A 26,423-nucleotide genomic window follows, 5' to 3' on the forward strand; every position below is an offset into this window, starting at 1 on the left:
ATAAGTTGTACCATGCTGTTTTGCTTCCATATCTGACACTGTATTCTTTTGAGAGCATTAAGGATCTACCCCAGTCAAAACTCAGCCTAAGGCGCCATTATGTAAAGAAATCCAAATCTTACTCCTACACGTGTGTACAGACTCAGCCCCCGAGGTCTACAGAGTCACCAACGCTCTGTTAGGAATTGAGCCTCTGCCATTTGCTTCATCCTTGTAATTAGAGTTCAAAAAAGGAAGAAGTCTGGTCTTTTTAAAAAGACCAGAAGTGGGTGAGGGAATTTGTGACAAGGATCCTCAGGCTTTATTTTTACTAAGCAGCATAGTTCGCACTTTAGGTGCAGGGCTGATGGCAAGCCAAAGAGCTATAACCTTGCATTTTAAAGAAACAAAATTTGTTAAGCTGGGCTACTCAAAGTTGTTTTGTTTCTTGGTGATGGCATTGTTTTTTTGGCTTCTGTTGTAATAGCTGCCAAAGAACAGGAAAGGAAATCATTGGTGTGATGTCAAACTAGTTTGTCTTGCGCTTTTCACCTGGAGAGAGCCCCATGTTCTGATTATGAAATCGCATCCGATTTTGAAAGATTGTATAATTGAGAGGAAATTGATCCAATTAAAAGTGCATCACAGATAACCCCACTAGTTATTAGAGCCACTTTATCTGTGATAGCACCTGGCGTTCGGGGATCTGTCTTTGCTGTCAGTGGGGGGCTTGCTAAGGTAAGAACGTTGGTCGAGGCTTTTGGCACAGAGTTTGTAGCACAGAAACGTGTATCGTGGGCTGGCTTGACGTAAAGGGGCCAGAAGCCCTCTAGCTGCTGATGCTTTTGGAAGGCCCTGTGTTCGATCATTACTGGTGTTCAGCATTTAGGGCTACCCAGTGTTGAGCCACACTCATGCCTTGGTCCTAAAGTATAGCAGCCATCTGCTGGCCCAAAAGGGACGTGAGTGTAGTCTGAATGTTTTTGTTTCTTCGGTGTGGATATTTTAGGCTGTGCTTAGTGCAGTTTTCAATTATCCACCATGTTGACTACATTACATACATAGTACAGCTCCAGCAAACTAGTTTCCTCAATTATAGCCTTTTTTGTTTGTTGTTTGTTTTTTATTTTTAAGCAGCGGTGCCCTGATTCGAATAAAGTCTTAAGTGCAAGTCTATTATGTAAAGTAGATCAAAGAGCAGCTGCTCTGGTTGAAGCAGGTTTGTGGGCCTGCAGAACGGGCCTTATTTATCCCTTTATCCCCTCACCTACCCTGCGCACTCTTGCAAAACTCCTGTGAATCTATAGAACGCTTTCCAAAAACCATTAAACTATAGCATCGCTTGTCTTCCGCGAGGCCCTGGGCCAGGCATTTCACCTTTCCCCTTCTGAAGGAAGGGTGTAAGATGTGAGATAGGAGATGTGAAAGTACTCGGCATACTCAGTAAGTGATAAGCTAGTACTATCTTCTTTCCTTGAGTTGTTCAAACGAGTAGTGTGAGGTTATCCAGGCCCTCCAAATGATATGTTCCCTTTCCTATTTTACAGGTTCCTGTTTGCCAACCAGAACTTTGCTCCAGGATTTCCTCCCGCTAGGCCACCTGTTCCTTTTTATTACCACTCTCCCTATTTCACATTTCTATTATTGTATAAATTGCTGTGAGCACTTCGCGTGGTGCCTAACATAGAATATATATATCCTCGGGTATTTAACTGGCTGTTATTTACTTTACTTGCTAATGATAATAGGCCTCCAGCAACCTTAGTTTTCTTAACACAGCCCCCTTACACTGGATAAAAAAGTATTCTTAGGTAAGCCCTTTAATAAGGTATATGAGAAACTGAAGGCAAACAAATGACTTACAGGTTGGTTAAGTCCGGCTTCCCTTTATCATTTTGAGTAATTACACAGAATTTATGGTTTTAGAGAAATGAGTCAACCAATACTTGCTGAGTACCTACTGTGGTCCAGGCACTATGCCAAGTGTCCAGAAAAGAAAAGAGTAATGATAAATGATGTTAATGTGCCTCCTTTTTCAGAAATTATTTCTGTTTTTCCGACTTCCTCAAAGGCCAGGGATAGGCACTACCTGAATGATTTAAGGGTCAATCCCAGCCTGAGGTAGTCCACAGAGGGATACTCCATTATTCCAGTCAGTAGGATAAACTTGGCTGGAGTCCTACAGTGTTCCTGTGGGTGAGGTAAGTAATGCTTAAGTAGCTGTACTTTTAATCTAGTACTAATTAATGGCCTCTTAAAAGTGAAGTGTTACCCAGCTCTGTAGGAGGGAAGTGGAAGGCAGAGCCTAGTAGGAAACTCGGGGCTCTATCTTGCACCTGACTAGGCTGTTGATTGGTACTTAGGACGTACGACCCCTCAAGGGATCGCAAAACAAATTACAGCAGCTGCCTGGATGAATTTTACAAGCAGGGCAGTGGTGAGGTAGAAAGCTGTTTAGTAAAATACACACTTATACTCCAGACCCATGGCTATATCTTGTCAATATCATTAATATTCATGCTACCCTGGCTAAGTCTGAAGTTAGTGAGGAAGCTCTGGGACAGGCAATATATTCTAGTGGGAAAGTCACTGGATTTGGTCTAAGTCAGAATCACAGCTCTGCCTCTGACCTACCTATATGGTCTCAGGTGATCAACATACCTCTGCCTCAGTTTCTCTGTCTAGAAAGAGGTTAGACTAGATCATCAGTAAAATCCCTTTTAGCTCTATGATATTAATTTTTAATCCATTAGAATTGTTGAGTTTTGCCTTAGTGTTTTTGCATAATTCTTGCTAAAATTGTATCGTGTTTAAATTAGAGTGGTAGAAAGAATCTGCAGTTTGTAATAATCAGCCCCACTTCGGTCCAGTTGCTTACTATACCCCAGTTATTGTAACCACGGGCCACTTGCTAGCTGTTGTCACTCTGTTGAACTACAGTTTCCTCATCTGGTAGAAGGCAAGGACAGTTTATGTTTTAAAGTGCTGTTGTGAGAACTAAAAACTATAAACGGGATAGCGTATGTAAAAGTACCGAATTCAGAAAATGTGAGGGGCTCAGAAAACGTGACTTCCGTTTTAGGAGGCAAAGACTTACCCTCATGGTGCACCGATGTAAAATTTTCACGTTAATGCGGGTGGATTTCAGACCTGTGTTGGTGGTAACAGTGGGGCTGCTGGAGGGGCAGAGGCAAAATTCAAGAGTATTGTATCCCAGAAGGAAAGCTGCACAAAAAGCCTAAAGGCTTGTTGTTTGATTAAAGTAGTCAGGATGTCATCTTGACACTTTTTGAGAGGTTAAATGGAGTCAAGATTTTATATATATATAAATATATATATAAAGTTATATACATGTATATTTATATACATATGTATGTGTATTTATTTTAAAACAAATATGCATGTTTAGCTATTCCTATAGACGGCTGGCATAAAAGGATTTTTTCCTACAGGTCAGTGTTCATTAACTCAAATAATTACAAAAATTAACATAAGGTATTAAGAGTACAATTGCTGGCTGCATACTGGGCTCTCCTAGAAACAAAGGTTGGTTGTCACAGACACTGAGCCTGTGGCCCTCCATCCCTAGCTGCCCATTATGCCTCGGGTGGTGGAAGCAGCACCCTGAAAGTTCAGCACAGCCACAGAGCCAAACCTAGGCCCTCAGCATACCTCATGTGTAGGATAGGGTGCCCCCTCCATCCTCAGTCCTTTGCCAGATGCCATGGTGCTGGAAAAGGACACCTCTTTTCCCACACCCCTCGGCTTATCTGAGGAGTTCCCTGGGATCAACCAAGTGAGTAGCAAACAGTTTGTATACTTTATAGGTAGTATCACCACCATTGTACGTGATGGAGTTTGCTGGAAAGCTGCAACTTTTCAGCCCTTAACTGGGATGTTCCTGATAATGGAACAGAACCCAAGGGTCAGCACAAGTGGCCAAACTTCATGCAGTCTTCTTTGCACTGGGTGCCCTGGCCAACAGTCAGCCCCATCTCCACATCTCTATAGACTCTTGGGCCATTGCCAATGATGTGCTCATCTGGTCCAGCCAATGGCAGCAACAATTCCCTATCCAAGGTTGCCTCTTTAGGGTAAAGATATCTGGGGATTTCTTGTGTCACAGATAACCCAAAACATATATCAAGATTACACATGTCTTTACACATACTAAATCCATAATAAAAGACCTCACTAAGACACTCCTTATTGTCTTCAGAGTTGCGGACATTATTGATAGTGACCAAAGCACTCATTTCACTTCTCAAAATATACAATGTTGGGCTCTTAATACAAGGCACTTAGAATTTTCATTTCCCTTACCGCCTTCATAGAGTGCCATATTGGCTTGCTTACACAAGTTGAAGTTCAGTTAAATGAAACATGGCGCATTTCAGTAGTCAAATATCCAGGGCAAATTGTAATAAAGATTCGGACCTCCATGCTTGATGCTTGAATTCTGACAGCATTCAAGCCCCACTACTCCCCGCCCCCCCGCCCCACTTCCCCATCAACCCCTCATTGGCAAACCTAGGTGCCACGTTTTAGTGCCAGAGGGAAGTTCAGACCACGGCAACCCACCTCAACCCTACTCCACACCCCTACGCATTATATACAAGCCAAGCCAGTCTCCTCTCCTTGTTTTCTCAAGCCACTTGGGACCTGCTTGGGAGCAGAAAGCTTCATTATGTGAGTGTTACATCCTTTTATATCTGGGTGTGTTCCATCCTGTGAACCACATACCAGGCTGGAGTCCATCCCACTACTTTTGAGTGACCACAAGTGTTTAGAGATAAACGTTAAAACAACTTCACACTATGACAAATTACGTTTCATGAGTAATTTATGAGCAATCACGTGAATAAGACAATGTGTTTTTGTGAAATGACATTTCATATTTAAACTTCAGAATAAAAACTCTCAGGTCAAGGGTCTGGAGCTTGTTTAACAAATCTAATGATTCTGTTAAAGTGTAAGAAATATATTGGAAATATCATGGTTCAAAGGGTGGAAAGGGAGCAGGTATGCCTGTCTCCCCTGATCCATGACTCGGGGGGGCTGATGTAGGAGAATGAAACTTGCACCGATCGGAGGAAATGTGTGATGCATACACAATCGGGCACTATATGCTGGACCTTCCTTAAAGGCTAGTTAACTCTTGGCCAAATGAGCAGCGCAAATGACGAAGCCAAAAGCCTAGAAGTATGTATCCATTCCTTCTGCTCTGGTGATGATGACTGCATAGACTTGTTTCCTTCCTCAGTGAAATGGGAGGTGTTAACTCCAGCCTACGTACTATGCACTGGGACTGTTCCTCTGTGTCCTGTAACATTTTACCTAAGGAAAAGCTGGCCAGAAATGAGAAGTGTGGACAGCCCCTCTGAATGAAACAAAGCCTCTCTAAATAAAAGGTCAAAAACCATACTGGGTGTGGAGGGGCGGGTGTGTGTGTGGAAGTTGCTCCCTGAGGAAGCAAATTACAAAAGAGGATCTGTATTTTTACACTGGGAGCTTTGTCTCCTCCTGTGACGATTATCTACACAACTTGTGTTTTCAGGTCTTACCTTTTTTTTTGATCACCAGACCAGTATATGTCCAGCTGCCCACTTCATATTGCCAACTAGCTTGTCAACTGTGGGCTGGTGTGTTGGATGAAGATGTCCCTGAGAAACCTCAGACTCAACATACTCAAACCTGGCTCAGTTCTCCCAACACCTGCTGTTCTTTTGCTCTACTTTAAGAAACACTTCAGTGCCACCATTTCTCACCCATTTTATTTTCTTTTTCTTCAGCTGCATGACTACTAAATGTTAAGCTGCTCTTACTTTTCTCCTGAAACAAGGCTACAACTTCATAACTGATCTTCCCGACTCCAATCTAGTATTCCTTCCATCCCAGGTCAAGCCCTATCCCGCACCAGCCAGAATCAAATTTTAAAATGCAAATGATATCACATAGAATCTTTCAATGAGGGGCGCCTGGGTGGCTCAGTTGGTTAAGCGACTGCCTTCGGCTCAGGTCGTGATCCTGGAGTCCCGGGATCGAGTCCCGCATCGGGCTCCCTGCTCAGCGGGGGGTCTGCTTCTCCCTCTGACCCTCACCCCTCTCATGTGCTCTCTCTCTCTCATTCTCTGTCTCAAATAAATAAATAAAATCTTTAAAAAAAAAAAAAAGAATCTTTCAATGACCTTAAATTGCTCCTAGTAAAAGGACACATTTCTTAATGTGGTTCACGCATCCAGTGGGATTTGGCCTCTGCCACTCTATCTTCTTACATTTATCTCGGCACGGTTTCCTACCAATCTTCTCCATACACTTTTTCTTTTTCTCTTATCTCGGGGCCTTTTTTTTTGTATGTGCTTTCCTTGCACCCTGATACTTTCACTCCTTAACCACCTCTGCTGCCTAAATCTTGCCTCCTGCAGGTTTTCTGGGATGCCCTTCCTGAGCCGCCCCACAGTTTGAGTCCGGTGTCCAGACCACACTTTGTGCTTCCTCCCCCTAGCGTTTACACATTGCATAGTGATTTCCTCATTACCTGTCTCTCTCCAAGTCTAGACTGAGCTCCGTGAAGGCTGAGCCACATTTAATTTACTGCTGCATTCGGAGTAGAGGCACTCAAACTTGCTGGACAAAACCAGGGTATGGGGGCAGCCTAGCTCATATATTGATAGAAATGAACACTTTGTGTCACATTTAGCACCAGCCGGCTGTGCCCCCTTGTGCCCCTCCCACCACCTGCCTCTGAATCACAGGACAGTAAGCTGCAACAGAAAATAGGATATGATTGAAAAGTGGGAGGAGTGGTTACCTCAGATTTCATTTTCCTTGGAGAATCTTCTCAATAAAATCATGAGAAGTTTCCTTGTGGAAATCCTAAATTTTATCTTTGTGCAAAACCACCACTGGAAGAGAAGGCTCAAAAAGATACCTTTGATATGCGATATGTAAACCGTATCTCAATAAAGCAATCACAAAAAAAAGGAGATACATTTGGGCACAGGGTCTCTTGAATTGCCTCTTAGCACACCTTCTCGGAAGGAGGAGGGAGAAAAGGGAGCTGATTTAAATCCTAACCCTGTTACTAATTTATAGTTCCCTCTGAGCAAGTTTCTCATTACCCATTTCACCATCTATATTAATAGATTTATTGAATTAAGGATCTTTCCAGTTGTAAATTTCAGTGATTCTGATGCTCCCGACCTCAGGGACTGCTTGGACTAAGATCTCTAAAAGGAGCCTTCCATCTCCTTGTGCACCCATGAAATGTGAGGGAACAGAAGTACAGACCCCAAGGAAGAACACCTGAGGTCTAGGGCTTATGTGTCAGATAAAAACAACCAAGGGCAGCTCCAACCCAATGGATCCATGGTCAAGTCAACCTCTAAGGCCTGGCTCAAGGCCTGGACCCTGACCCAGAGCCAAGGTGTTGCTAGAAAACAAGGATCTCGAGCCAGCTGACCGACACCATGCAGGCTAGAATCCTGCTGATCTGTCTGCCTCTTTTTTCACTCTTCCTGATCAACTACATCTACCTGTTTCAGGAGGAAGAGAAATGCCTCTCAGAACACTCTTTTTGGAGTGCCCACTGTGGTTAAGTAATAACAAAACATAAATGGTGAGAGGGCCGGAGCAAGAAAAGGAAGAAAGGAAACGAGCAAATACTTCAACCAGCTATATGCCTTTGGATTATATACATCCCCCTTCCCCCTCCGCCCCCCAACACCTCCTGATTCCCAGTTTCCTAGGCAGAAAGGCACCAGCTTTAGAGGGTCGTTGTGAGGATTAAAGAAGTGCCCAGTGTGCCTCCTGGCATAGAGTGGTTCTCCGTACATGGTGTCTGTTCTTGGATGGATTAGGGCATGAGGGCCTTGGGGTCACACAGTCCTGGGATAGAATCCTGCCTCTGCCTATTTCCAGCCATGGGACCTTAAGCAGATGAGTTTTCTCATTTGGAAGATGGACATAATACCCTGGACCTCGTGGGGGTTCTTATGAAGATCAAGGCAAGACCATGTGATTAACTGGCCCATAGTAAGAACGCCATACAAATCAGTCATTGTTGCCCGCTCCTCCGCCATCCCCTTCCCCAACACACACAGCCCTACACATTCTTGTGCATTAGAAGCTCAGCTTCCACCTGTGCGAACAGGCTCCCCTGTACCCAGGCTGAGCTTTCTGATAATTCTGCTTTCTATTCCCAACCCCCAGGTTCAGGAGGACTCAAATTTAAGTTGGCCAGTCACTGAGTGAGAAACAGTCGTGACTTTAGGTTTATCTTAGGCTTCTGTACTCAGGACTGGAAAGAGCTACACCACACCATTATGCCTTTTGTTTTAGAAAACTGATGGTAATAATAATCATCACTGACTCGATTGTGTCTCACAATAATAAATGATAATAGTAACAGCTCGCATTTCCTGAGTATTTCTTACATGCCAGGTGCAGTGATAATCACTTTATAATCATTGCCTCCGTTCATTCCCGTAACAATACTGTGAAGGAAGCATCACTATACCCATCTTAAAGAAAAACTGAGACTCAGGAAATCAAAATGGCTTGTCCCACGTCACACATCTGGCACATGGGACAGATGACTCACACACACCTGATATGTATGTTGGTATTTGTTGATAGGTACTCCTTTGGTAAGGAGTGGGCAACAATGACGGATCTATGTTGAGTTCCTACTATGAGCCAACTAATCACATGATCTCATCCCATCTTCATAACAACCTGAGAGGTTCAGATGCTTTTCCAACTATTCCCCAGGTACTTCTGAAACTGGCCTGGTGTTTTGACTTCATTGCAGGCGTTTGGAGACTCAGCCTCTCCTGTGCATGAGAGTACTCAGCTGGAGACAAAGGCAATGGCAGTTTTTCTGACTACTTGGAAGACTGAGGCATGGAGACATTCAAAGATCTAAAAAACAGGCCAGTGGCATCCCTCAAGAGCATCTGAAAACATCCGGGCACTACTGCTCCCAACTGGTCTGAGAGGACTCAGATTTCACCAGGCTTTTCCACATCCCCAGATCTGTGTTTTGTCCCCTACAATCCACCTCCACCACCCGGGTGGCAAAGGCCCATACCCTCCAGGGCTCTGCTGGGATGTCTTCTCCTCCAGGGAAATTCCCACCCACCCTACATGGTTAGGGACCAGTCTCCCAGCTTTGCTTCCTCCTGACCCTAAACACACACAGACACACACACACACACACACACACAAGCTTTCCTCCATCACAGCATTTATTAAAAGGTTTGTCATTGTCTGTTCACTGATTAATCTTTCCCGTTTGATTGTGAGCCTCCTGAGAGCAGGAAGTAGGTCTCACTCACCCCTAATACAGAGCCTGACATATAGTAGGGCCTGGACACACTAGTGTGGAACGATGGAGAGGTGAAAAAGGATGAAGGAAGGACAGGAGAGACAGAGTGGCAAGGAACGTGCCTTTGTGCTGTGGGATCTGTGAGTGAGGCTGCTCTCAGGAGGGTAGGTTCTGCCTGCTGCTGAGGACCTGGGGAAGGCAAAAGCGTCCCTCTGTGCCCCTGTGTTCCCTCCAGTCCTTTTTCTTCTCACTAAGGGGTTGAAGGCAGAGAGAGGACAAAAGCCCCATACTCATCTCCAGGGAAATTCCACATTCTTAGTGTAAGACTGCTGAGAGAGAAGGGTCCCACCTGACAGCCCTGCTCCTTCAGTCCCTGTATCACTTTTCTGGGAATAGGACTGTGATAGGGGAATAGGGCTGTGATAGGGTAACAGGAGTGTTTTTGGCTCCTGTCTGAAGAGAATCAGAGTAACTAGATTACAACAGTATCAATCTCTTATTGCTTCCCTAAGTGGAAGGACAAGAGGGGCATCCTCTAAGCCTTCAAGGAATGATGTATTTGTGTGTGCATGTACCCTAAAATAATAAAACATGCAGTCTATCAACCAGTAACTCTCCCATCTTTAAGGATGTGGGGGGCTTTGGCAACCAGGAGTCTTTGAATTTGCTCTGAGTTTTCAGGAGGGTGAAGACCCAAAAAAAACACTGCTAGCTGGTTATTAGGTTCCCCCCCTTGCAAATGCAGGTTCTAACTGATTGCATAAGCTGCAACCTTCCCATCTGCCCAACGGGAACAGGATGGGAAACACCTTACATAAGAGTCGCTCTTTCTTTCTCTCACACCCATGACTGGTGTTGCTAAAGGATCACTGCATTCTTGTCACCAAGCCTGGTCCTGACCCAGAATCTCTTTCAGCGAGCCCTCCAGGCAGCTACTACCTTGTGATCAAAATGGGCCCACGAAGAGAAGCTCACCCTGGCTCGAGGACTGCCAAGGTTCCTTCCAGCTCTGACGTTCTAGGGTTTGGCTCTGCCTTAAAATGCTGCCACTAAGTTAAGAAGGAGAAGTGACTTACACAGAGGGGTATCGGTGAGTAGAGTATCTCCTCCCCTGCCCACGCTGAGGGCCTACGCTCTGAGTCCTCACTTCCCTCAGTTCTTTTGACGGTAGGTAAGAGAAACAGAACAGGAGTGCAAATGGTTCCCTTGGGCCTGATGCCAGCATCTAGAGAGTTCTCTGAGGCTGCCGTGGTCGGGACAAACACGGTCCTTTTGATGAAGGCAGTCTGGGTTCAAATCCCTGCTCTGCCAAGCTCCCTGGTGTGAACTCCCTCAGGCCATCTCACCCTTCTGAGTCTCACTCCCCTCAAGCATGAAATGCAGACAACAATGCCTCTCTTCCAGGCTCATTGTGTGAGGAGTAAATTGGATGAAGAAATGTACGTGAAAATGCTTTGTGAGCTGTTCTGCGTGGAGCCCTGCGAAGGATTATTATTCCTGGTGCGCACCAATAGGAAAACGACTAGGGTGTTCCGTTCCAGATGGACTCAATCTAAACCGGGGAACAAATGCTTTTTTTGGTAATTTCATCTGGTGGAAATGGCAGTCTCATGGGCCTATTTGTGTTTAATGAACCACATCCTGTATCGTCTTTTTGCAAGGTTCTGAGGAGAATTAAGTTAGTTCTCTCCTCTGGTGTGCTGCAGATGGGTGCGTGGCCAGCTCATATTTAACCTCCTCTGACCTCGCTACTCTCCAAGGAAACACTACCTCGAGCTAGACACATCCTACAAATGGCTGCATGGAAGCCACGAAGCCAGGGGAAGGGAAAGGGATACGCAGCCACCTCCCACCACCTCGCTGGGACCCGGGCGTGGATGAATGTGGCCAGGCTCTGATCCCTGACTCCTGCCATCCTTAAGGATTGTGAGGCTGGGTGTGCCTGAGAGGCAGACAGCCTGGAGCAGGTGGGGCTGGGGAGGTTGGCTGGGGACACATCAGATCTGGGAGGGCCCTGAGGCCATGGGGAAGAGTGTGGAAGTTAGCTTCAGGGCAATGACAAAGCACCCAGGAGTTTTCATCCAACAAGTAGCCTGACGGTATTTCTGTTAACGGGTAATTGTATACGTCAGCTTGGCTGGGCCGTAGGGTGTCCAGATATGTGGTCAAACACTATCCTGGATGTGTCTGTGAGGGTGTCAGTGAGGGTGTTCTGGATGAGATCAGCAGCAGACTGAGTCAAGCAGACTGCCCTCCTTAATGTGAGTGGGCCTCATCCAATCAGCTGAAGGACTGAATAGAATAGAAAGGCTGACCCTCCCATGAGTAAGAAAGAACTCCTCCTGCTTGACTGTTGGAGCTGGAACAACATTCTCTTCTTGCCTTTGGACTCAAACTGAAACATTGGTTCTTCTTGGGTCTCAAGCCTGCCAGCTTTGGAATTGGAATTTATACCATCAGCTCTCCTGAATTTCCAGTTTGCTGAACAGACCTTGGCTTGAAACTTCCCAGCCTGCATAATCACATGAGCCAATTCCTCATAATAAATCTCTCTCTCTCTTTCTTTTTCTCTCTCTCTCTATATCTTATATATGAATTTTATATATAATAGAGATTTTTATCTATCCATCCATCCATCTAACCATCCTGTTGGTTCTGTCTCTCTGGAAAGCACTGACGGATCCATATCTTCAGGGCTGCTGTGTGGTTTGGATTGATGGGAGATAAGAGTGGCTGCAGGGGGTCGAGGTGGAATGCCAACGCTAGAGTCCAGGCAAGCCATGATGGCAGCTTGACCCAGGGCACAGCAGTGAGATGGAAAGAAGTGGGCAAATTCAAGACCTAACTGGGAATTAAAATGGATAAGATTTGGGAAATGGGGGGAGCTAGGGAGAGGAGGATATGAAGAAGGACTCAGGATTCTGGTTCTGCCTACAAACAGATCAGGACACATTTCACTAGAATGCTGGGAAAACACGAGGTTGTGTGGGACAGAGTTTGGGTGGGCAAGGGAGCTGGCATAACAGCAAATACCAGGGGAAAGCTTGGAGGCAGAGGTATAAAATGGGAGTGGTCAATGTAGGTATGGTAACAGAGTCCCCACAGAGAGAAGACAGTCCAGGAAGAGGGGCCCAGGCCAGAGTCCTGTGAAGCCACATGGACTGGGCTGGTAGAAGAGCATGAGCCTTCAAAGCAGACAGAGAAGAAGCCAGCAGGAAGGCAGGTGACTCACAAAGAAGATCTGGGACAATGGAAGCAAACACAGAAAGTACCTCTAGCAGGAAGTGGTCAGCTCTGTCAAATGCTACAGAAGGTCAAGCAAATGGGACCTGAAAACTGCCCCCCCCCCCCCCCCGATGATTAAATCTACAGAGAAGTAAACCAGTACCCAGGCAGGTCTCAGTTCTGAGAACAACTCCTTTCATGTCTGGTTGCTGTCTTTGAAGCAAGCTCCCTCAGGAAACTGAAAGCCCAGGAGAGTTCTCCAGCCCATATCAGCCCCTTGACCACAACTGTCCTCACAAAAGGAGGTGACAGTTGACTATCTTTTCCTTCTCCTCCCCCCACCTCAACCCCTGGGCTGCCTTTCAAACAGCCAAAACTCCTTTAAAGAGTAGCCTAGGAATGCAGCCACTGGCATTCAAAAGTGCATTGTAATTCAAATGGAAATGCAGAAATTCATTCCCTTGGACAGTCTTGGGAAATTATAATAGAGATAAAACATCTTTTAAAGGTGGCAACAGGCATTTTATCTGTGAGGACATCTCTTTACCATGGACAATCCCAATCTTAAGAACAGTATAACCTTCACTAGAAAATGTCTTTTCACAGGGTCACCGAGTCTATAAACTTGGAAAAGTCTTATTAATTACATACATTTTCTCTTCTACACTTTGTCTCTCGTGTGTGTGTGTGTGTGTGTGTGTGTATTCTGGTATGCACCTGTCTTCCTCTCTGTTTTTCTGACTCCTCCTACCTCCCTCAGTTGGTCTCTCTCTCTCATACACATACACACACACACACGCGCGTGCGCCCCTGGGAACATAGTTACCAGAGCAGATGTGGCAGCTATGGTGCGAGGGAATGGGTTGGATCAAGATGATCATTAGGTGTCCAGCTCAGTGCTAGATGAGTCCACTGATGGACTATGCTCTCATTGGAGCCTGTATTTTGCATATGAGGAAAGTGATCTAGAGAATGAATCAATTTGCCCAAGATCACACAGCTGGTAAGAGGTAGAGCTGGGATTTGAACCCGAGTCCATCTGACTGCAAAACCTCTGCTTTATCTCCAAATGGGGAAGTCTTTATCCAAGGTAGCCAGAGGATGGGTAACTTCTTTTATCATAATTAAGATAAAAGAGTGTATCAAGGTCACAGCTAGACAGTATCCGTGAGTATCTAGTCAGAGTGAATTGGGAGAAAGGTAGCTTTTTTAAAAATATGCGCATATCAGGAACACAGCAGCATGTAGTGAAAGTATTAAGCTGAAGGCAAGAGACTGAAACCTTCATGGGGTGCTTGGGGCACGGCCCGGGAGCAGAGGCGAGGGCCAGAGGAGACTCACGGGTGAAGCAGCTTCCACACTAAGCACTCCTGGGCCTGGAGGGTCCAGGGATGACTTTGGCTACTTCCAAGGTCTTCCTGGCTTCTGACAGGCACCATCTAACTGGCCTGTTCAGTGCTCCGGTCTCCTCCAAACTGAGAAATGCTGAGACCCACTGGGTGGTAGCGAACCCCACCTCCCTGCCTAGATCTTTCCAGTCCTGCTTGGCATGCCCAGCGCCCCCTGGAATCAGGGTCACAAGGTGGGTCTGTTCTTTTAGCTTTCACTCTGCCCTGCTGCAGGGAAAACAATACACAGACACCCCTTCCCCACCCCCCACCGCATCACGGTAGCCGTTGCCAATTGATCATAATGTTCTTGGCCAATGGGCTCCATGGCCTCCATACAGTGGCCTAGCTAAGCCATTCCCTAATTGATCAGAATTGGCCCATGGAAGAATAGATACGGGCCATCACATGATAGTGACTAGGTTCTTACCATGTGCCCACCCCCTCCCTCTTTCCAGCTGTCTACCCGTGGGTTAAAAAGAAAATGGTGAAGTGTTGGAAGTCTAAGACAGACTGGGAAGGAACAACGTGGGGACAGTGCCCACATTTTGTCTCCTGCGGTGCCCCAGCACCAGGCCCAAGGTCTGCCGAGAAGCGGCCCTTAGGAAATATTAGTGAACTAAAGAATTAATGAATGATAAATGTGACTTTCTTTCTTTTTTTTTTTCTTGTGGAACACACACTGAGAAGCACTTAGGGGAATAAGAGTAAAATAAACCTCTCATGGGAATATTTTAATCAGGCACATTCAGCCCCAAACCCTTGGCCTTTCCAGTGATTTCTGGTGGCTGCCCCAGATCACAGGAGGAACAAGAGACCCCTCATTAGTAAACCTGGAAAGGCTGGGACATTTGTTTCTAATTTCCATGGACACCGGATCTAGGGTGCAGGGAATACCGTGCTCAGGTTGGAATTCAAACACCATCCCTTTCCCTCATAAACTGTGACCCTCCCCAGCAAGCCCCTTTTCTTCTCTAAGCTTCAGGTTTCCCAGTCTAAGATGAGGGGTGAATGGGATTCTTGCCTTCTTTGCCTTAAGGGGTAAGTGGGAGAACACACAGGACTATACACTGTAAAGTGCTGTTACGCATGCCCTATTGGGTCTCTTTTCCTGACCTTCTCTTCCAGCTTTGGTCCTTCCAGTCAAGGACAAGCCACCACCTGGGGCTAAACATAGATTTCAAAGTCTCCAGGAACCCCTCCACCCCTCCACTCTCTAGGTTGAAAGGATATTTGTCCTTTTCTAGCAACATAGGTGTGTCACAGGGAGATTAAGGAGTGTCACCCATGAGCAGGAGCTGTGGCCAGGTCTAGAATCCTCAACTGCTGCCCACAAGTTTTGCTTTAACCCAAGCTATCATTTTTCATGTGCTGACTACATGCTGGACATTTTACCTGTATTATCTCATTTCGTCCTCCCAAAAGCCATGCCAGGGAATTCCTATCCCCCATTTAACACACGAGGAAACAGAAACTTAGAAGTTCCTTGCCCGAGGTTACCCGGCAGGGATGGAAGGAGAGACAGGGGGACTTGAAAGCCTCTCTGTCCCACTCCAGCACCGCGCGAGCTCTCTCCTCTTCCCACAGCTCTGCCCCCAGAGAGATCTGCTTTCAAACCCAGACCCATCCTGACCCGCTTCCTAGGGGACCCTTGTGCAGCACGTGCCCATGACACAAGAGTCGATGGCTGGGGACGGAAAGGTCACCCACTACCTCTGAGTCCAGAGTTCTTCTAGTTCTTCAGGGGAAAATCCCCGGCTTCTCAGCCTCCCCCTCGCAAACATCACTCCCACATTAAAAAAAATAAAACCACAGTGTTTCGTGTGCCCTCTAGGTCACAGCAGGTGGAGAGAGCGAGAAGTGTTAAGGTGGCCTCTGCTTACCCCTGGGCCTTTCTTGGGAGCAAGCGTACCTCAGAAGCAAGAAATGTGACTCCACACACGCAGCCCAGAGAGAAAAGCTACCACACGAAGTTCTCCCAACAAGTCTGTGGCAACCCCGCGGGCTCTGGGGGTCTTGAAGGGGGCCCCCAGCTGCTGTCGGCATTCCTTCTGCCCCCAAACCCATCCTACTTGCCACAGAGTCCATGCATCCACGGCATAAGGAGTGGAGTTTTCTGGAGGGAAAGAGGCCAAGGCCCGGAAGCAGTTGAGGATGGAGATGACGTATTTAGCATGACAGTGGTGTCCCGGGCCCCAAGCACAGGCTGAGGCGAATTAGTTCAGTGACCACAGTGAGCGAAGGTTTTTATAAACATAACCTAATTGTATTACTTCAAAGTCCTGAAGCTTATTGCCCTGCTTAATGATGTGTCACGTTATTTATAGGGTAAGACAATGAGACTTCTATTGATTTAATGCACTTCCTTAAAGACCGTCATTGTCACAGCCGTAAAAACACAGTTATTCCCAGACAACTCAATTATGTCCCCTGCATCTATAAACCACCTGTGCCCCACACAGCTGCACAGAGGAGGCAGGGAGGGGTGAGACCAGGGTGGGGGGTGCAAGCCCCCGGGGGCAAAAGGCAAGGTTCTGGATATGGTAAAGGCAGGTGCATGGGGGCTTCATCCAGTCAGGGAGGAGGGGCAGCATGAAAAGCCCTGGATGGGGAGCATGGAGCACCCCACTTTGTCTTGGACCCACCCAGTGGAGCTCAGTGACACTCAGCAAGCTTCCTCCTCCCTCTGGGCCTTAGTTTCTCCAACTGCAAACTCGGGGTGCTAAGCCCAGTGAGACTCATAAGGAAGGTCTCTCCTGGCTCCCACATTCTGTGGTTTTAAGAGTTATGTTGATTTGGTTTCTGAGATGGGGTGGCTGAGCCATGTGAAGAAGGTGGCAGCACCCCACCCTTTGTGTCCATCGAGAGCTCTCCTTTCTCAATTAATTGATAATAACAATGACAACAGGAAGCAGTTCTCACCCTGCTACTTATTAGCTGTGTATAACAGGCACTTGACTTGGCATGACTGAGACTCATTTTCTCCGCCTGCGAAATGGGGATGTGAATACACGGACCTGTTAGAACACATAATGCAAGTATGGAATATTTCTGTCTTTCTCAAAATGCTGTGACACTTACTGCTTCCCTTTCAAGGTGGGACAAGAATGGCTGCTTAAGCGCCCATTTCACAGGAAGGGAAAACTGAGGTGGGAAGGGACTGAAGCTCCCAAGGTGAGTGGCAGAAAGGTGGAAACAAGGAGCCTGCAGTACAAGGAAGGAGTTTTGTTGGAGTCCAGCCCACTACCTTAGGGTCTCAGAAAAGGCCTGAACTGAAAGAATCCGAGGTATCATCATACAGCCCCTCATCCTATCCATGGAGAAACCGAAGCCCAGAGAGGGGCAGGGAATGCCGAAGGCCACACAGCTTAGACACGGCCGAGCTGGGGTCTAGCTTGTCGGAGGGGACTTACCTTTCTGATACTGGAGCCACAGCTGTTGCTGGACCTTCTTGCTGGGGAAGTGGATGATGCAGGTGAGCTCGGAGCCATAGAGGGCCTCAGCAATGTAGTGGGAGCCGTAGTGCTGGATGAAGGACAGCAGCTCCTCCCGACTGCTCTCCCTGGTCAGGATCTTGAGGACGTTGTTGAAGCCTGGACACAGGAGAAGCATGTGGAGGGTCAGATTTGGGAGGCTGGTGGCGGGCAAGTTATAAGCGGCCGGGGGCTCTCTCCAGCCTGGATTTGGTGTCACCCCAGGATCAGCCTGGTGGCTGCCGTTGTCTGAAGGACCCCCCCCCCCAGCCGCTCACACAGCAAAAGGTTGCTGTCTCTGGTCGACGCGCAAGACACTGCAGCCAAGAGGGAACCAACGGCAGAGGAAGGCCTCAAGCCTGTTGACCGAGGTCATGGGACCTGAAAGTCACCATCAGGAAATCAAAGCTGACGTCTGTCCCGAGCAACTAAGGGGCACCAAGCACACTGCTCGCTGTTTCTCCCACTCGTTCCAGTTTAGTCTCAGCCCCAACGCTGCAACCCCCACTGTGTACATGAGCAAGTCAAAGCTCAGACTCTGAATGATTTCCTTGGTCTCCCAGCCAGAGGAGCTAGGCCTCCAAGCCCCTTCTGCTCTCACTCCAAAGCATATGCATTTTCCACTGCACCCAGTTCCCAGGGCTTGAACTGCCCACAGCTGGAGCCCCGGGGCTGCGCTGGCCCAGGCTCAGCAGATATCCTGATGTCCTCGGATCTGATCCCTGGCTTGGCTTCCTAGAACACTGCTTCCCTTTCTGCCTCTACCTCCCTGAAAGAGTGGTAGTTCCATCTCCTGACAGTGTAAAGGGCCTCCTTGCTGCTCTTAGTCCTGTGCCAAGGAGACCTAGGTCCTCAGTGCCTAGCACAGAGCCTGCGCAGCAATGACTCCATAACCACAGCTCCGTGCTCCTTGCTCTGACAGGCAGGTCACCAAGCTGTTCTTCCGAGAGCCTTAAGACCTGCCTGAGCTCCTTCCTGCTACCAATGACCAGTCTACCCACGACCTCACCTGGTATTCCAGGTCTCCAAGGGCATCTCCCATGAGCCACCTGTATTAGGCTTTACATCCAGCCAAATCAGCCTTCTTAGGTCTCCTAAACGTGACCTGAGATCTCCACCATCCTTTCCTCATTTACAGCCCCCAAACTGCAAAACGTACACACATACACACCACCGTTCACTGGAAATGGCCTCTCCACCTCTTCCCTAAGTCATTCCTATGCTCTAAGGCTCTGGAAAGTCACTCCCACTCTCCCAAGAAGCTGTTCACACAATCTTGGCCTGGGGCACCTAGGCTTTGCACCTTCAGTGGGCACCACCTTGAAAGCAGAAGCTCCATTCCACTTGTCTTTGATTGTGCACATGCATCCTTCCCCACCCCACCCCAACCAGGTACAAGGGCACAGTTCCCGGGACATGGCAGAAACACCAACCGCCATTATTATGAAAGCAATGGATTCTGTGCCACATCAAAGCAAACTGTAAAAGAGCAGGCAAGCTCTCCTTCAACATTAAACATGAACTCCAATTTGCCAACATTTGATTTACAAGGGGGTTCTCAAGAGCATCATCATTGATTAATTAAAGCTGATACACCTCTGTAGTTCTAACAGATACATCGCAGTCTGATTCACAAGTGAGGTGCGAGGGTGTGGGTGGTGGGGAAAACAGAAACATGCCTCAAAGAATGAGTGTTTGATTAGGACAAACTCCACCAATCTGTTAACTCCTGCAACTGGTAATTAATACAGCAGTGTTAATGATGAGATTGTTTCTCTTAAATAATAAATAACCATGGAGATGACCTGTGGCTCTTTATCCAGGCAGACAAAACTGCAATCAAATCCCTGCTCTCCTCCTGTTTGGCCACTAACTAGCTGTGTGACCTTGGGCAAGTTACTTAACCTCTCTGACCCTCAGTTTCCTTATCTGAAAAAAAATGGGATAAATAATGTCTTCCTTGCAGGACTGATAGAAGTCCTAAGATATAAAATGTTATAAAGCACTTAGCCAACGTCAGCAGTAATTACTATTTATACTTCCCAGATGGAAAGTCCTCTGATTCCTAGGCTAAAAGAGTTTTGTGTTGCTCAGGAACAAAATTATCCTGAAAAAGAAGATAAGAAAAGTGCTGGCAAATACATAGGAAGCGCCCAGACAATAACCCAGTGGCAGTGTTATGAGTAAGAGCCAGGGTAGAAAACCCCATCTTTCCAGAGTCCTTCACTCATTCTGAATTTTTCAGTTTTCATTTTTTTATTCCTTTATCAAACAAGAGTATCAACCCTGTGTTGATTCTCTGTTACAGAGACTATAGGAATATAGGAAACAGGGATATGGAAATGGATGGGGCCCACACTGTACCTGCAATTCTTGGGTCAGTGTGGGAAACAGACATGGCTCAGATATGAATCAAGCACATTGGTGCTTTAATACAGGTAGTTGCTTTTTTTTTTTTTTTAAAGATTTTATTTATTTATTTGAGAGAGAGTGAGAGAGAGACCATGAGCAGGGGGAGGAGCAGAGGGAGAAGCAGGCTTCCCGCTGAGCAAGGAGCCCGATATGGGACTCGATCCCAGGACCCTGGGATCATGACCTGAGCCGAAGGCAGACGCTTAACCAACTGAGCCACCCAGGTGCCCCTATAGGTAGTTGCTTGCACGGAATTCCTTGAGTTATTCTGGGGGAAGTGGAGGATGCAGGAGGAGTCTCCCAGTACTGCAAGATGTGCTCCCTGGGCAAGGAGATCCAGGCAGAGGGAACAGCATGTGCAAAGTCACAGAGGCATGAAAGAACATGTCCCATTCTGAGAATTATAAATTGTCTGCATCAGCTGACACACAGGGTGTGTGCAGGTGGAGCGGGGGCATTGTATGTGTATGTGTGTTGGAGGAATATGTGTTATTACTGTATAGGAGATGGGTAGGAAAGGAAATCATCCAGAAGAGACAAGAACTTAAAATCCACAAGCCTGAAATATATAGAACATAAATGTCATTTATGTATAATGTCGTTTATGACATTATAGATTGTCATTTACCCCCTCTCCTATTCACCCTTCCCTGCACTACTATGATACCCCTTCCTCCAGGAAGCCCCTCTGACTGCTCAGGACAGCTCCCTCCTCTGGGGTACCGCTGCCCCACTATTGCATAGAACTTACCCCAATGTAAGGATGTCACTGTCTGCTTGTCCATCCACCCTCCCTGTGAGTTCCTTCATGGCAGGGAGGGCCTGGCTTCATTCCCTCAGCATCCCCAGCCCAGGGCCTGGCACAGCCCAAGTCCTCAGTAACATGTGCTGAATTACCCCAAGCCCCCTGGCTGCCCGGGGAGGGGGGCAGTCCTCACCTGCTGAGAGAGTGATGGTGCTGAGCTTCACACGATAGAGGTTGCTTCGGACCCGCCATTGCTGCACCATAGGGTAACCCATGGCCTCGTCATACCTGACGTCCCCTGGAGGACAGAAGGGGAAGGTCAGGGGAGGCCAGCATTTAGAGAACACTCACCAAAACTGGGCTCTGAGTAATGGCCACTGTTTCTAAATAGGCAGAGGCTCAGCCTTAGCATGCAGGCTCTCACTGGAACCAACAGCTTTATCCGGACCTGCCTCCAGGCCTCTTCCTGGCCTTTGATCTCAGCCCCCATCCTTTTTCTCTTCCCAACAGCTTGCAAGCAAGCCAAAGTAGATTTAGGATTCCACTTAACCCTGCAGGCAACTTGCCATGGGTCATTAGGCAGCTCTGTGCCTCAGTTTCCCCATCTGATACCATGGCTACCTGTGCTGACATTACTTCACAGGCGCATTGTGATACTCAAATAAGGCAACAGAAATGGAAGTCTTGCGGTGACCTAGCAATGCTGTACAGACTGGGGGGTCAGCAAACCACAGCCCATCCTGCATATACTGCCCTATGGCGGCTTTCGCACAATGACCGCGGAGATGAGCGGCTGCCTGCAGGGCCTAGCACATTTATGATCCGGCCCTTTGTGTTTGCTGACCCATGTGGACCACTGTTTCCTAACACGGAAACATGGGATGTGCATAAGGATCTCATGAGATACCTGCACACACACAGAAAAGCCCACATTTCAAGTAAGACTGAGTTAAATGAAGTTAGACAAGATTTTTAAAAATCTGTATAATTTCTTAGCACCTTGACTAGATTAATATGCATTCTAAAGCTCTATGAAGGTAGCAGTGTATAGCATTTTGCAAACTTTTACGACCGAGGAATCCCATTTTTCCAGAGGGTTCACTGAAACTCATGTTCCATAGAATGCATTTTGGGAAACACAGGTATAGACAAAGAATAAACAAAGACAAAAACAACACAATGTTAGCAAGCGGTAATTCTGAGTGGTGGGTGTATAAAAGATTCTTGTTTCCTGATTTATATTCGTCTGCATTTTCTAAATTTTCTGCTGTAAGCATTGAAAACTCTTTGTCTACAATCAGGAAGAAATACATGGAAAAGAAATGCTAGTCACATCAACAGTTAATATTATTGTTGTTATGTATCCTCTGCAAATGGCAGACACATTTTCTGTCCTTTTCTCTTGTCCCCTGGTGAGGAGGCACTTAAAGAGATATTTGATACCAAGATGAAAATGAGAATCTCATTGGAACAAATGACTTCTTCCTGGACATTACTGCAGTATTAAAGTTGTCCGTTACTGTCAGCTTGTTTTTTTTCTTCCCCTCCTTAGCCTTTTCAGGAATAACATTATTTTTTTAGAAGCTTTCATTTTAAAGTAAAATATTCATGATCTCCAAATATATGTCTACTGGAGCGAGGTTGTTTTGTTATACATATGTCCTCTCTGTTTATCTGCTCTGCCTGTCCTGTCCTTCCTCTGGAGAGGTTTGGAAGGGAAGGAGAACGGGTCAGGGAGGAAGGACAGGCCGTTGTTTTGAGTCAGGGAGGAGAAACCAGTTTGCACAGCAAAACCAGACACTTGCGGCCAAGCGGCCTCTGCCCCATCCTTTGTGCTCGTCCTGATTCACAGCAGGCTTGAAATGGGTGTTGGAAACTGGGGCCCATCCTCAAGAGAGGGAGGCAGAGCATTCTGATGCAGGCTGTGGATGCAGTTCATTCACTGGGTGGCATGATATCCAAAAGAAAAAAAAATGCTACCTCTTTTGATTACCAAGACATGTATAAAGCCTTCATCTTTGCCCCTCACACCCCATAACTGGTCAGCCTTCTGCCCTTCACTTCTCTCCATCCCTGGTCCTTCCTGGATTCCAGGCTGGAATATAAGCTCCTCCCGTGGAATGTCAGCTTCTTGAGGTCGAGGCCATGGTCTTTATTATTCTCACTCCTGCAGAGCCTAGAACAGAGCCTGTTACATAATAATAGGCTCCCAACAAATGCTGATTTCCTGGCTCACCTACTCACCTGCATCCTATTCCCCATCATAAGCCCATCCCTAGTCCTTACTCATCCTTGACTCCCATCTTACCTGACTCTATCCTAGATCTCTACCAGAGATTAGGGGTAAAATGAGGCTCTGCAATGGAGGGAGGTATTTTCCCTGGTAATTACTTTTTTTTAAAATTCTAGAAATGTAACAGTTTCCTTATTAGGATGCCTCCAAAGATCCTCAAATCAAAACAAATAATCCTAACAATTTGAACCACTAATACAGAACCACGATGCACCAAGCATTTTATACCCACAATCTCCAGTACTCACCCAATGCTGACAAATAATTGTGATACCCCGATTTCAGAAGAAGAAACTGAAGCTCAGAGGAGAAAGTGCTCAAGGACACACAAAGATCAGACACAGATCCAGGGTCCTTCCCATTAGAGCACAGCACCTCCCCATGGACCATGGTGCTATCTGTTTTAAGGGGTGGTGAGCTCCCTGTGACTGGGGTATCCAAGAGGACTCATTACTCAGTGGGGCTATTACAGACCTGATTTCTTCATTGCTAAGGAGGATTAGACTAGATGCCCTTTACAGTCCCTGTCAGCTCTGAAATTCTGTGATCTTATGAAACTTAAGGAAGGCACAACAGGCTTTTACAGATTCTGCAAAGCATTTTTATATCTGTGATTTCATTTGATCTACATCTGGGCCCTTTTTGAATGAGGACAGGTCAAGAAGGGGATGGAGGGTCATGGATACAGCATCAGTTTTGGGGTCAAGACCCCCTGGGTTTAAATCCTGACTCGACAACAGACTAGTCATGTGGCCTTGGACTCATTAAATGATTTTTTAAATCTGTTTCAAGGGGAACAATAACCCTTGCAGGGTTACGTGGATTCAGACACGCAGGGTGCATGGCCCCTGGGAGACCCTCAACACACGTGGGTCCTCTATCCAGTTTGTGCCCCTTCACAGGAAAGGCTCGTGGAGCTTCCAAGGGCTTGCAAATGGTAGATGGGTCCTCCCTAGGGGGCGATTTCCCTCTTGGTGAGACGTCCATCACTCGTCAGGGGGACCATTCTCCCTGAGCAGTGGTTGAGATACCCAATGACTGTATCACAAAAGCAGAACCAGGGCCCTTACATCTTAGGAAAATCCCTCCACAAAGGACAGGAGAGGAACTGGGAGAAGATGAGGAGGAGCAGAAGGGCATCCTGGATGGGACAGAAGATATGGAGCCTCGGGAGAGCCTACAGAAAGTAGCTTCCCTGTGAGGGGGAGGGGGAGGGGAATGGGGTAGGGGCGGGGAGCTACAGAGACAAGTGGAAAGGGCAGAAGACCTGGAGCCATGGCACCTGGTTCTCATCCTGGCAGGCGTGCCAGGGGACCTTGGGCTGGTCCTGTCCTTTCTCTGAGTCTAGATTCCTTGTCTATAAAACAGGGAAAATAATACCCACCCCACAGGATTGGAAAATAATACCCAACCCCATGTTCAAAATCAAGCTGTGTAACAAATGCTTTCAAGTAAGAGAGGCTCCTTGTTGAGGGGTCCAGTGAATTTACTTTAGAATGATTTAAAAATAAACCTAGTGAAATAAGCCAGACACAGAAAGACAAGTACTGCATGATCTTACTTTTATGTAGAATCGAAAGAGGTCGAACTCGTAAAAGCAGAGAGTAGAATGGCTGGGGGTTAGGGGAAATGGTGAGGTGTTGGTCAAAGGGTCCAAAGGTCTGGTTATGTGGAATGAAGAAGTTCTGTGGGTCTGATGCGCAGCATGGTGACTACAGTTAATATCTTTGAAATCTGCTGAGAGTCAGTCTGGCTCAGCTCAGAGTCTGGAGTCTCAGGGAACCCCCTAGCTCTGCACAGCCCATAGCAGGAGCCCCCACGAGGGCAGGTCCCTTTGGCCTTCCGTCTCTCAGGAAGGAGGAGGCCTGGAGAGGCCCGTCTTGAATGTGCGGAGGGCTGACAGGCACCTGGAGAAGCCAGGTGCGGGGTCAGAGAAGCTGGGGGAGGTCCAGCGGGTGTATCTTACCAGTGAGCAGCTGGAGGTCCGGGAGGGGCTCCGAGAGGACCCCCCGGCACTGCTCCTCCACCGGCAGTGGGATCACCAACAGCCCATCGGCCAGCTGAGGGAAGTCCTTGATGAAGTTGTTCTCCCTGTGGAGAGGAGCAGAAAGACTGCCAAATGAGGGCGTGGAGGCTGCCGGGGCGGGGCGGGGGCGGGGGGCGGTTCCGGGTTGGAGGGCAGTGAGCCTGTCGTCAGCATAGAGAGACTCATGAGTGGGTGTGTGTCCTTGCTGCCATGCCCCTGGCTCCCCGAATCCCAGCTCAGAGGACAGGGTGCTAACGACAGGCTCCAGAATCTGGCAGGCTAGGGCTCGGAATCCTGGCCTGCCATGTCCTAGCTGTGCAGTCTGGAGGAAACTCCGGCTCCACTCAGAACGTCAGTCTCCTTGCTATAAAGTGAGATCTCGGGGTAGTTGTAAACACTTAATGGGATAAAGCTGCCAATTGCTTAAGACACAGTCTGATGCTCTACAAACTATATATTTGGCAGCTAAACATCCCCTTGCATAAGCCATGACAATGGTGAGCCAGAATGTGAGGGAACTGAGAAGAGCATGGAGTGCTTGGAGAAAAAGGGCAGGAAGGCTTGAAAGAATGAGTGGGTGTTCAAGTGGAAAGGTCCTAAGGGATCTTTTGCATCAGATTCCTCCTTTTACAGATAGGGAAACTGAGGCCTAGAGAAGGGGAGCGACTTTCTCCGAGAACCCTCCCCCCTCCCCCCAGGCTAGTGCTCTTTCTCCTGCCCTAATCTCTTCAGAGGTCTCTATTCCTTTCCTGTAGGGCCATCCCAGGGAACTGTTTCCAAGACAGTCCTTTGGGGTGACCTCAGGGGACTGAACCCCAAACAATGGTAGTCTTTAGGGCAGGTGGGGTAGTAACAGTGCATCACATGGAGGTAGGCTTCAATCTTTTACAAAACAGACCTGCCTCCAAATAGAACAGCCTGCCAGGAGAGGTGGTGAGCTTCCCGTTCCTGAGAGTGTGCAAGCAGGGAATTGGACAGCCATTGGTACAGATGGTATTGGAGGCATCTCCATATTAACATCTCACTTTTGAGATTCTCTCATATTCAGAGACCCTCAGAATTTGATACCCTAATTACAATCTGGAGAGGAGGAGGAGGGAAAGGAGAAGAACAAAGGGAGGTGGGTATTTATCACTACATTGTGCCCCCTGGAATAGGCAAACTTGAAATGAAAATCAGAAAGAGGAAAACAAAAGCAGGGAATGCCAAAGCAATGCCTTTGGAGACTGGATCTCAGGGCCGTTCAGAAACAGCTGTGTAAATGTTATGGGGGCCTGGGTCCCTTCCTGTCTGTACTCTATGTTCCGCGGTGTGCACCTCCCCCAGGCACCTGTGAAGCCCCCCATTGATGCACGCATTTAGTGAACAGCTCCCCTGTGTCTTGACCCCTGAGCACCCTGGAGTCCAGAGGAAGAGCCATTATCCCCATCTTCATCATCACCATCATCTCTTACAAAGTTTCAGATCCTTATCATTTGCTAGGGTCTGGTTAAGCACTTTGCATACATTTTCTCATTTAGTCTTCATAGCAAGATAGCTATGATTATATTCTTT

The 26,423-nt window shown here is 47.3% G+C and overlaps 1 protein-coding gene across 5 annotated transcripts in view; it reads right to left on the minus strand.

Moving 5' to 3' along the window:
* Positions 1–26,423, minus strand: part of ASTN2 (astrotactin 2) — an 883,583-nt gene that overhangs the window by 230,887 nt on the left and 626,273 nt on the right. For all 5 annotated transcript variants that reach the window (XM_064579942.1, XM_064579940.1, XM_064579943.1 and 2 more), the window contains 3 exons: positions 24,810–24,934; positions 20,744–20,848; positions 17,334–17,513 (listed from right to left, as the gene is read on the minus strand). In XM_064579942.1, the coding sequence (XP_064436012.1) occupies positions 17,334–17,513; positions 20,744–20,848; positions 24,810–24,934 (410 nt within the window). The remainder of the gene's footprint in view (positions 1–17,333; positions 17,514–20,743; positions 20,849–24,809; positions 24,935–26,423) is intronic.

The sequence above is a fragment of the Mirounga angustirostris genome, unplaced genomic scaffold, assembly GCF_029215605.1.
Source record: "Mirounga angustirostris isolate CCGP_5_RB_7025 unplaced genomic scaffold, mMirAng1.0.hap1 SCAF_15, whole genome shotgun sequence".
Lineage (NCBI taxonomy): Eukaryota > Metazoa > Chordata > Mammalia > Carnivora > Phocidae > Mirounga > Mirounga angustirostris.